The sequence below is a fragment of the Centroberyx gerrardi genome, chromosome 18, assembly GCF_048128805.1.
Source record: "Centroberyx gerrardi isolate f3 chromosome 18, fCenGer3.hap1.cur.20231027, whole genome shotgun sequence".
Classification (NCBI taxonomy): domain Eukaryota; kingdom Metazoa; phylum Chordata; class Actinopteri; order Beryciformes; family Berycidae; genus Centroberyx; species Centroberyx gerrardi.
In genome coordinates, this window is record NC_136014.1 from 18,109,158 (window position 1) to 18,121,926 (window position 12,769).

Consider the following 12,769-nt stretch of genomic DNA (forward strand, 5'->3'; position numbering starts at 1 on the left):
AACACTCATATGCATGAGCCTCAATATATAAGCATAGACCCAGTCGTCCACAATCCTGTCTTCACACAGAAATTATATATATGTATTTGTTAATATTGCTCTAGTAAAAAACAAAAAACTACAATAAGACTATTATAAGAAACACTCACACACTCACAGATGCATTATTCATCCAGAGAAAATCTGTTAAACCAGCAAGACATTGATCATATATAAGCATTGTGACATGAATAGATATATTTTATTTGGCTCAAAAAGGTCATGGAACACATTCATGTTCTAGGCCAAAGGGTGTGCTGATATAGCGTGTGTTTGCAAAGAAAAGCTTTTCGGTCGGGTTCAGGGTCGGCTGTGGCGTACCTGACCCGGTCTAATGAGCAGAAGCAGGTGCATTGGGGTTTTTAAGTGCGATGGGTCACATAGCCCTTTATATACACAGCTCTCCGTCCCGCCCCTTCCCCGCTATATACAGAGTCGTCACGAGCAGTCACGACTTTTTAGTGTCACACAAGGAAAGATGCGCTTTTGTCCTGACATTACGAACGGCTGCATCGAGTAAAGGTCTGTCCAACCAGACGCAGAATATGTAGATCAGTCAATCAGTCCCATCAGAGTAGAGTCATTCTCCAACATCGCTCAGTGTTTACAGCTTTAACCTCGTCAGTCCTTAACTGTTATGGGAATGTCTCCCATGGTCTCTCATGGCCGGGACGCTGTCATGTTGATATTTTATGTGCGACATGCTCCTGATGCCTCTCCAATGCGTCATGTCTTTGAAGTCTGAGTGGTGAAGAGGCCGTGCCTGTAGTGCATATTACTATGTGGACTCTACCTACACGTTCGTTTTCCCAAAGACTTGATTGTCATGTTATGAGCAACAATTTAAAGTGAATTAATAAAAGGAATCATTTTAGTCCGTATATCCCTTAAAAAATAAGATCAAAAATAGGGTCCAGTAGTTCCGTCCACGGTAGGCAAGATTTCACCACATTATGGAGGCAGCGTAGAATTGCTGTGTGAGTATAATAGTTGAAAGAAGCTGCTTGAGGGGGGGGCTCCTGTCAGGGGTTGAAGTGCTTGCTTTGAGGGTCTGGGCCAGCCCAGTTTCTGCCCAGTCTTACTTGGCCTCTGTTTGTGTGGATCTGATCCATATTCTGTTCCAGTTCAGTCACTAGGTTGCATTATTTGGACTCCTTATCTGAAGCCACAGTCTCTTCCTTTAGCAACCGCTGCAGCTGCATCCCAACCCCCAAGACGCTCGTGTCCCAGAGAGCATGCTTGAAAAATAAGAACTTGGTAAAAATATTCCCTTCAGTTAAAGGAGCTTTGACAAGCTCTTTGTGCTCACAGAAACAATGTCTTGAGCTGTCACTCTTGCTTCTTTGTCTTTGTTTCTGTCCACAGTTCTGCAAGATGGTTGTTCAGCTCGTACTGTAGATGATTCATTTGTACAAAGTTCTGAACCAAAAGCAACTTATACCCATTCCAGAATGTCATGCTGTTTCCATGACAACCCCAGAGGTCAGGGGTCAAGTTCAGCCCATGTGGGCGGTGACCTGTGAGGCCCCTCCTCCCGGCTGGCTACCGGCCAATCCTAAAGTCCGAGAGTCAAACAAGAAGCCTTGCTGGCCTCCGCTGAGCATGCCCAGACTGTCCGTTAGAGTCCCGCTGGGCGAGGAGCCAAGGAAAGGGCTCTGATGATTGGCAGCGGCAGCGGCGGCCATTTTATCGGGGCTGGCAGCGAGGCGTGGTGAGGGAGGGAATGTGTAACCATAGAGACTGTACGGCGGTGTGTGGAGGCGGAGCCCAGCGTAACCCTGCGGGGAGGGGTTTGGTAGATAGCCAATCTGAGAGGCAGGGAGCGGCAGGGAACAAAATCCTTCACCGTCGTAGCTTGAGGGACCTCTGGGAGGGGGGAACGGCTCCGGGGCGTTGCTGTAACGATGGAGGGGGTGTGTGGGTCGGCTGCAGTTGTAGTCAGGTGGGCTGAGAGGGCAAACCTGGAAAGGCGAGGAGCACGGAGACGAGGAGAGCAGGTGAGATGATGCTCCAACACCTCCGTGGGCTCCTGGGACTCCTGCAGAAACACAGAGAAACAAGAGAAACAAGGTGAAGCCCACTTCCACTTGTTTCCAGTATCTAGAGCAGTCCGGTTACAGAACTATACCTTTCTTGCCTGATCGAAACACATTGGCTCTAAGCCGTGACAATAAAGGCTTTAGTCTCTTCCCTCCTTACTGGATTTAGAGTACTTTGGACAGTGTGGATACAGCTCAAGAGTTTTTTCTTTTTTTGCACTGGAGGTTTTCAATCTTAGAGCTAGTATCTCACTTTTCCAGCAAACTCTACCTTGTTTGGCCATGCCAGGGATGTCCTCAAACGTGAGAGTTCGCAGAGATGGACGCCAGAACGCATATGACTCTACCAGAGCCTCCAGACCCATCCTGTAAAACACACACACACACACACACACGGTCAGAAACACATAGATCAGCAACACAGAAATCAAGATTGAGAACCTCCCACTTGCACACATTTGTTGGTCACTGATGCAGCAGCGCGGCCCCCTTCCCAGCATGCCTCGCTGCGTCGGACATTACGCCAACCACCTGGCGGCCATCTTAGCTGCCTGCGGGCCCCTCTCTCGCCGTCTCCATGGAGACCGCAGGTAATGAGGGGCATAAACGCCACATTGCGATTGGCCGCTGCCAGCCGGGTGCTCCGAGGTAATTGCTTTCACACGGCTTTTACGGGCGAATCAGGACGAAGGAGCAGGAAGCCACAGCAAGGATTTATGAGGTGGGGCTCCCCTCCCCCCCCACCCCCCACCCTCCTCCCCTAGGTGGGGCAGAGGGCTGCTGCGGCGGGGTAATGCGAGTGCTCTGTTACCCCTCGTTAGCGTGAGGATAAAAGTCCTCCCCCCCGCGGGGTCGTAGCCACGGTGATAATTTAGACAAGCTGCCCCGAGCGGCTCTGTGTGCTCCGAAGCAGCCTATCAGAGCAGGAGTTTATTTAGCAAACTGCTTAACTCTTCCTGTAATATTTAAGGGGAGTTTTTTCTGCCTTCCTGAGTTTAACTTTTATAGGGTCAGCTGTCAGGGTCCCTCGGTTATCCAGGTTGCCTTTCTCTACCTTCCTCCCTCTCAAATTTTCTCTCTCACACATTCTCTCTCTCTCTCTCTCTTTCCCCCTTTCTCTCTCCTCCTCTCTAATGATTTCTGTGAGGGCCTCATGGGAGTGGCTGTTTGGAGACTGTAGGAGTTTTACTGCCGTGTTGTTTTAATGCTGTGTTTATATATATGTTTATAAATGTGTTTATATAGATTTTCTTCAGGACACTCTTGACTTTTATTATTCTGCTGTTGATGTTTATGTTCCCGTGGCTGGCTGGAATCTGACGCTCCATTTGGGTTTGCTGCCGATGTCACATTTTTCCCTCTCAAAGTCCGTGCCCGCAACTGTGTAATTGTAGAAATTAATGTGCCTTTAAACTTAGCACATTTAAATGAAAATGCATCACCAATTAATATGATGAAATCATAATAACGTGTGCCACGACTGTTCAGTCTTTGTCGTTTCCCCCCCCCCGTCCACAACAGAGTTAATGGTCGGTTGTTGCACATTTTCCATTAGAAAAAAAAAACAAATACATAGCTTTGCTCCCCATAAAATCAGATTGCAATAGCTGTGACAAAAACCACAACCAAGCCAGAATATAAGGCAGCCATGCATCCCACATTCCCCCTAATGCACCAGATAATGTGAAAATCTCTGTGGTCGAAATGAACTCACCGGTTTCTGCCAGAGTCTCTGAAGCCCTTGGCAAATGGGTTTCTGTCAATTTTCAACCTTGTAATCTGAAAAGGCAAAAACAGACTCCCATTACTCGCAAACATTCATATATTACACAGTCCATGATAATATGAATTTCTTACACATAAAGAGAAGATTGTTCCAACCAAAGTGATTTGCATTCTCTGTAAACTTTTAGCCAGGTCTAATACTTTCATGTACAAAGCTTGCTCAAAGTTTGTCTGTATGTGTGTTTGAGCCCATGTGTTTGTGTATATTTGTGTGTGTGTGTACATGTGAGTGTATGTCTGTGGGCCTGCCGTGGGCCTGTCCCGGCTGTGTGTGGTGTGTAAGGTCCAGCTCTGTGACCCGCGTCCAGAGGGACTTTTATAGGCATCGCCACCATGTTCTGACATCAGCCATCATGCGCTGCGGGCCGGCCAGCCGAGCTAACATCCTACTTCAAAGCCCAGAACAGAAATCCAGAAAAAGCCAGCGCCCTCCCCTCATGGAAGATATTGGCTTTGAAATTTGGTGGTGTAAAAGTCCCCTAAAATTGAAACACTCAAAGGAAGTAGAAGTACAAAAATGGACTTGAGTGCAGCAGCAGTCCCCTGAATGAGAAAGGGGCAGCACCCTCAAACAAAATGTGTATTGTACCCTTTTTGTTAAGTATAGATTTTCGGTGAAAGGTAAGGAAAATTGCCCAATCCAGGTTATGATATCACTGTATAGGCTCAATCTTTTTTTTTTTTTTTTTTCTGACCGCTTTTCTATTATAACAAACAGAAAAGGCAGTGTGGTGTGTGGAGTTGGCAGCAAAACAGGTGAAAGTTGATGACCGGTCAAAATCTGTATTATGATTGGTCAGAATCTATATTACTATTCTGTTTTTCTTTCAGACTCTGTTTCTGAACAAAATGTTCAATAAGCTTTTCTCAGTATAGCCGGTGGCACAGTCCCTTAACAACACCACAGGATCTCTCTCTCTCTGTCTCTCTCTCCCTCTTTCACAGACACACACACACAGAAACACACACACATACATACATGCGCATTCACACACATACATATTCCCTCTCTAGGAGGAATCTGTCTCTTTGGTGCAGAACAGAACAGAACACGGTGCAGAACATACAGTTCTTAAAATACTGTGTACGGTGAAGGAGTCAACATGTTTTCTATCAAATAGTGCTCTTTTTTCCAGCTAATTGTTACGTTCTATCTAGCCATTGAAAGTATTAGGCCAAGGTGGCTGAATGTTTTATACTCAACATAAATTTGCTCTACATGTTTAGCAGTCATTATCAGCAGTACAAGACTAAACTAAAACAAACAACAACGTCTGTAGTCAACAGGGGGATGCAGCACTTGCAATCCTCTGGATAACTTTGAGTTTTTTAGGCCACAGTGCCTAATTTGGTGTGCTGGGTTCAGCTAGTGGTGTTGGTTTTGAGCGGAAATGTGGTTGTGTGGAGGTCAGCCAGGCTACCTGTTGGTTCTGGTATGCGGTGACGGTGGTGAACACAGTCTCGGGGAAGGAGAAGGTCCTGGTGCCTTCCCCCACAGGGACGGCCCTCACTGGGGACAGCTCCTCTCCGCACTCCTTGCGGATCACATGGACCCGTGGCTGATACTTATGCATGGAGTGCAGAATAATCTGGGAGGGAGAAACATAAACGGTTCAGGCTCAAATTACACAGCAACAGAATTATATGTTATTCACAACCATAAAACAAACTCAGGGGATAATGCACATGCATGCAAGCAAGCACAGAGACACACAGACATAGATGCACACACACACACACACACACACACACACACACACAACCTTATGTTTTATATCCACTCAAGCTCCTAATGGGTTTCCCTATCAGTCACCCCAAAGAAAACCTTCACTTTTTCATTTCTGCTAGTAACAATTTCAGAAAACTGAATTACAATGTTGTCCTTAACAAACTGTTGCCAATACACTTTAACAAATGCATTCACTGAAAGTATTCTTCTCAAATGAACTAATACTATGCCTGATGAGATGATGAATAACATTTTAGGATCCTTTAAAATTTTCTGAAATTCAGCAGAAAGCATTTTTTTTTTTTTTTGCAGGCTTAGAGTTGTATAGTCTTTTATAATTGGGTTCATATATTACTGTTTTTAGTTTTATTTTTTGTTTTTGTAAAAATAGGCTACTATAGGCTACCACTGAAAAACTATAACGTCCATATAGGCATATTATAGTGACATCATAGGATAAAAAAAAATACCATCCAGTACAAAAAGGTGACATAAACTCACTATTGAGTATCAGACACACTTTAAGTCCCTATAGGAATATCATAGGCATATTGTAGTAATTTTCGTCATGTTACTTACGTGTCCCTGGTCGTCCAGCTCGTTGTTGGTCAGTTTGAGTTTGTCGAAGCTGACCACCTGACGCATCCACGTCTCTCCGGAGGCCGGGGAGTCCGGGTGGATGTACACCCGGGGCGGGACGGGGGAGTCCGCGTTCCCCGCTACCATCCACTTGGAGCTGTGGTACACGTACCTTCACGGTTCACAGACAGGTTGGTGAGCGGGCAGAAGTCAAAAGTTTGTATTTTTTATTCTCCTTTCTACTATTATCCATTTGGCACTGTGCTAGGCCTGTACCGTAAAAGATACACAATAACGGCGTGGGTGATTGGTCACCCGCTCATAGTCGGCTGTAACAGAGAACAAATATCAAGAAAAAAAAAAGATAGCAATTGATTTGGAAGCCGTACCTTAAAAATCATGAGGGTTTGATAGGCCTATTTAAAAAAATATATATTCCATCAAAATTGTAATCAGTAACGTAATCCAAGGGATTATATAGATTCAATATCTTAATGTATTCTGATTACCAGTTGCTTTCAGATTACTTTGCCATATATAAACGTATTGGTACAGATAAGAAAAATATAGAAAAAAAATTACAAAGTTCAGGAAATGTATTTCAGGTTTGCATCCGAACACTTTTTTTTCTCTGTGCCACGTTTTATAAAAACACCTGCCACCATTTAAATGGCCTTCTGAGTTTCACACTTTCGCTTTAAAATAATTCCCAGAAGTAGGCTAATGCTCCGTTTGTTCAGGTAATGAACGGAATACAGTTGCAGTTTTTGTGTTACAAATATTCCCTTACCATCCAACCCTGGCAACCATGGAGGGCCAAGAGTCTGCAGGTTTTCATTCCAACCAAACACTACAGCAGCTGATTTCACTGTTGCCTTCCTCCTGTCTGGTTGCAGTGTCCTAATCGGTGAAATCACCTGGTGTTTTATATGTTGGAAAGAAAAGCTGCAGACTCTTGGCCCTCCATGGCGCACGGCTGCCTATCTTGCTCTAAACTGTGTGCGTTTGTGCAAGAAAGTTTGCTGATCTATGTATAATAACTTGTCACATTGACCAAATTATACCGTCTTGTCAGTCATCACTCATTGCTCCACTGTGTCCCTAAAATTCAGTCACTATAAACGGGTTTTGGCGGATAATGACATTGCATGCAAAGACTTGACCATGTAGGGTTTAGTGAATTGACGCCCCTGCACTAAGAAGTGTGCATGCTGTGTTTTTGCTGTATTATAACGACGTTTGTTGGTTTGACCTTGTAGGGTGGAGAGGTTAGGCGTCCAAAAGGCCTTTTCCAAAAGGGACGCAAAACCGCCGTGACAAATCACCGGTGCCAAGCGCCATTTGTGGCTCTGGGAGCTGAGGTTGCACAACTGAAAAGTCTTGGTTTCTACCCAGCACAGTGTATATCGAGTCTAAATTAAGACAGCTTCAAGCCTAACGAAAAATCTCTGTAATATAACCGTAATATTCCTATAGGGACTACTGTGGCTGTGGTAGACCTATGGTGAAGCTATAGTGACATCATCTTACTTACAGGGTATTTTTATCTCCAAAGGGCATCACTATAATATTCCTGTAATATTCATGATTCTATATTTTGCTGTAATATTTGGATAGGCCTAGTACCATTTTAAAATTTATTATAGGATTACATTTCTTTGTCGTAAAGGTTTCTGCAGCCTGTTTTGCCATTGGCATGAATTGCGATGTGTGTGTGTGTGTGTGTGTGTGTGTGTGTGTGTGTGTGTGTGTGTGTGTGCGTCTCACCTATATCGTTTGTTGTCCACGGGGATTATATCCATGGCAATGTAATACTGCTGATGTGGGTCCAAGCCCGTAATCTTCACGCGCATAGCGGGGAACATCCGCCTGACAGGAAAACCAAATAAATCATCTGCATTTGAGATTTGAATTGGTCTACAGGACAGACTCTTATTCTTTTCGTAGTTTCAATAATCCAATGCCAATAACACCCATGAGAAGCAAAGAAAAAAGTCTAGTTTAAATAGGAAAACCTGCATCTTACAGTGTAAGGAGCGCTGGTTAAAAAAAATAAAATATACAAAACTATTTAGGCTATTGGCTTCGTTAATTGTTCCAACAATTTTAACCTAATGTAATAATTATCCGTTTAGGCTACAGTTCAGAATTTATATACATCATTGATTGTTATAATACTTATTTAAATAATGCAGTGATTTTCTGCTTAAAAGCGCTGTTTTGATCAATTTAGCCCTATACGACTTTTAACATTTGGTTTTATTGTCTGTCATTATGGAAACAAGTCTGTCATTCTAAATCCCGCGCTACACTGCGGTGTGTTTTTCTTCTGTAAAGCCTATTGTTGAAAGACAAGACTAAAATAAGATTTTTTTTTCTCCCAATATTCAGTCCCATCTCTGTGCCTACCGTCCAGCCTTGGTGATGATCATTTCCGTGCCAATCTCGTGGAACCGTTTCCACAAGTCTGATCCCTGCAGGTCCACGCGGGTCTCCTCTCCGGTCCCGGTTACCGGCGCCGTGCACAGCGCTCCCGGCTGCGGGCTCTCCAGCAGCGCGTCCTCGCTCTCCGCTGCACAGGAAGAGGAAGGATTGAAAAGTCTTAATGTGAACATTTGGACTTTATTACACTTTCACCCATCCACGATAACAAAACACATTCCTTGATTCCCTTGTAAAGTTTAACCGTGCTGGCCATTTTAGTTCTGTGACTCAAATAAAAGACAAAATCCTGAAGAAACCGAACTACAGTGATCCTATACATTTTAGAAGGATATATAATAACATTACAGCAAAACTAACTTCCTATAGGAATTACAGGACTGTTGTATTGATATCATAGGAGATAAAACTACGTTTAAATACGATAATTCACACTATAACTCACTATTGAGTACACAGACACACTTTAAGTGCATATTGGAATATTATAGGAATATTGTAGTGATACCATAGGAGATAAAAATGCCTTTAAGGACGACAATGCGTCTATAAAATCACTATTGAATACGTAGATACACTATGTCCTAATAGGAATATTCTAGGAGCAGTGATATTATAGTGATACCGAAGAAGATTACCAAAAAAAAAAAAACTTAAGTAGGCAATGATAAAGTCACTATAATTTCACTAGTATACCACACACACTATACGTAGGCCTATCTACAGGAAATTGTAGGAATATTATAGTGAGATAAAAAAAAAATAGACTAGGACTACTTTAAAGTACGATAACGTAACTACACTCACTATTGAATACCACAGATACACTATAAGTTCCTAAGAATATTATAGGAGCACAATGATATAAGGAGATTTAAAAAAAAAACAAACTCTAAGTAGATGACTCACTATTGAATACCACAGATACAATATAAGTCCCTATAGGGATGTTATAGTGATTTTTCGTTAGGCTATACCTGTGTTTGAATCAGTCTTAATTGGTGATTATATTAAGAGAAAACCTTAATAATAATGTTGATGTCTCTATCCTTACCGCTGTTGTTATTTGCACTATTCAGCATAGACTTCGCCAAGTGGTAGAAATTTATAGGCGTTATGCATGGGCCTAACAAGACCAAACTATAGCACAAAGACAGATCCGCAGCCAACTGCATGCTAAACTTGAAACAGATTTAATTCCTAATTTGTCATAGCCACTCACTTTATGTTTTCTGCAGACCTTGCAGCATCCTTTCCGTGGCAGTTTTCCTGCCTTTATACGCTGCTAATTGGCGTGTTTATGATTGCAACACAACTCATAAAGCGTCTCACATTAGTCACACTCACACCACTCATATTTACTAGACCAGGGCCGTGATATGATATCACATTTCCACTGTTCCACCGCTCTGACCATAGCCTATCATTGTTTTGTTTTATAGACTATATCTTTTCCGTTCTACAATATTGACTTTTCCTGGGCAGCATGCAAAGGAGAACAGAACCTCGATGAAAATAACAGTCTGATAGTCTCATTCAAAAATAAATGTCAGTATGAAAGCATAAAGGGGAAAAAACACGTTTAAATCCTCCCCTTGTGATATATACAATTTATGGTAGGCTATATATAGGCTATATAAATTGGCCTGTTGCAGTGTTATGCATATGGCTGGAAAATTGAATCACTTTATGCTAAAGACCATCAAAAGAAAACAAATAAACACAAAGACAATGGGCTTGATCTAATCTAGGATTGATTTGACATTTATTATCACTATTATTATAATTATTAGTAGCTCAGTTGTAGTATGCTTAGTAGTGTAGGCTACTTTCAGTATTATTTTATGCAGTTACCCAGAGTTAAGAGTCATTATCCGAGTATGTATTTTCAATCCCTGCCAGACACACTGCATCCCATTCTTATTATTGTTAGGTTATAATAAATAATAATTCGAATTATTATTAGGCCTATTATTAAAATAATGTTGTGTTGTGAATATGTAGGCTACTTACGGGATCCGTCACTTGCACATTCTGCCTCGCTGCCCCGGTCGCTGGCGCACACTCTCTCGGCCCGCGGCCCCGGGCTCCCGGTGAGATCAGAGACATCAGTCCCGTCCTCGAAGCCGGGAGAGACAGTATCCTCTCCGGTCCTGCGCCTTTTTTCCGCCCCGATCAGCGCCTCTACCGAGAATGCGTGCGCCTTAACGCTCAGCGTGCACGGGGACCGCCGCTTCTCTGCCATTTCTCTCGGTTTGGGAGAGAGGAGCGAGAGGAAGGAAACGGCGTCAAAGCTGCAAAGAGCAAGAAAAGTTCACCAACGCAAAAAACAATCCAGGATAACTGTCGTCCGTGCTGTCGGTGAGACGGTTTCTCTGTCCACGAGTCTCTCTGGACCGACAATGGAGGGGACAGCGGGAGCGGGGACGAGCTAGTAGGCTAACGTCTCCGTTATCCGTGAGCGCGGTGCGGACTTTGGGAAAGTGTCAACAACCGGAGCTTCTAGAGAGGAGAGCCGGAGAAAGGGACCTGTCAATCACAGCACAGAGCACCCAATCACGACCAATCACAGCCCCCCGGAACTTTTCCCTGGTCCCGCCCGTTATGGGGGCCGCTCGTGCCGCCTTATGTGGTAAAAGTCGAGCTGGTGAATGAATCATGTCTCCAGGCGAAGGAGCGCGAGGAGCGTCTCTCGGGCATTGCGCGCATTTTCACACCACGGCCCGACATGCTTTGCATATCTGGCCATTAGTACCTCCTGCTCGATGGCTGCTCGGGCCCCCATACTGGGAAAAAAAAAAAAAAAAAAAAAAAAAAAGAAGAAAGAATTTCACATAGACTATAGCCTATTTCAGAATCTTTCAAAATAGGCCCATGATCTACAAAAACTGGCCAAAAACGTGTTTGTACATGTAGCAGACGTTCATTAGAACTACAGCCTGTTTGAGGGGCCAAAATATATCTGCAGGTCGTCATGTGGTCAACAGTGGTCCATACTATCTACCGTATTATTTTCATTTTTGTATATATTGAAACACATTATATTGTTTGAATACTGAAGAATAGGCTATGTGAAATGTGTTGTTTTTTTTAATTATTTTTATTTTTTATTTTTATTAGGCTATGTTTTTTTTTAGTTATTTATTAGGGCGAAGGGGTCCCTTCCCGGTTAAAAACGTTGTCATACAGCATGTGTCATGCTTCAAGGCCAAACCAGACTGTTCCAAACAACAATTGTCCCATTAGGCGAGACTGTAACCTTTGGTTCATAACTAAAAAATTACATGTCTGCATTCCTAAAAAAATTTTTTTCAACGTTCTGCAATTTGTCACTGCATTAAAAAGTACACTGACAATAGGCTATTGGGTAGGGTTGAATTAAAAAAAAAAGTGTCTCATAAGGACCAGTTGGTCTGAGTCCAGTTTAGGCTTAGAATTAATTGCATGCAGAGTGATGCTGTGGTAAATAAGGAACAACCAATAAAAACTTAAATCAATAAAGGCCTACTTAGAAAAAAAAGTTCAATTTCTGCTATTCTCTTTAAAATACCCTATAGTTTAATTTGGGGCATCCGTTTGATAGTAATTACACTAAGAATTTAGCCTAGACTACAATGCGAGCCTAAAATGGTGGATAAAGTGAACTCGAACTGAACTGGGTTTTGATGGGTTTTACCCTCCACTAGCCTCCACCCCGGATTAAAAGGCCTGGAAGTTAATTTAGGAACAGGGAAGCGGTTTAAAATATGACCCGCTGAAGTGTAGATGAGTTGAATTCTCTGTCCACGTTTGGAAATAATCCCTCGCGCTGTCCAGGACGTGTAAATGAGCGTGTGGTCATGCGGGGAATGCGTGTCCGTGTCGGGTGTGTGTGATAACATATGGAGGGAGGGAGAACCTATAAATAAACAAGGCTGTGTGTGTGTGTGTGTGTGTGTGTGTGTGTGTGTGTGTTGGGGGTATCACAGTGGCCTTGCTCAGTTCTGATTGGCTGCCTTACGTTCTAAGCCGTTCTACCCAATAAACACACACCTTTAACCGCATAGGCCTATAGTAATTTAAATATGAATGCATTAACCAATGGTTTACCACTAATGTGTTGCTTAGCAACCAAAGAGTAGGCTAATTATTCATATTCTTAACACTGTCTAATTAT

General features: G+C 43.0%; 1 protein-coding gene across 1 annotated transcript; it reads right to left on the reverse strand.

The window, feature by feature from the left end:
• Window positions 1-219: 219 nt before the first annotated feature.
• On the reverse strand, window positions 220-10,858 carry tbx18 (T-box transcription factor 18). The gene is made up of 8 exons (XM_071923364.2): window positions 10,627-10,858; window positions 8,581-8,743; window positions 7,939-8,040; window positions 6,172-6,343; window positions 5,285-5,452; window positions 3,793-3,857; window positions 2,350-2,444; window positions 220-2,077 (listed from the first exon to the last, which is right to left on the reverse strand). The coding sequence occupies exons 1-8, from the start codon at window positions 10,856-10,858 to the stop codon at window positions 1,536-1,538; spliced, it is 1,539 nt and encodes a 512-aa protein (XP_071779465.2). The 3' UTR covers window positions 220-1,535.
• Window positions 10,859-12,769: the final 1,911 nt, after the last annotated feature.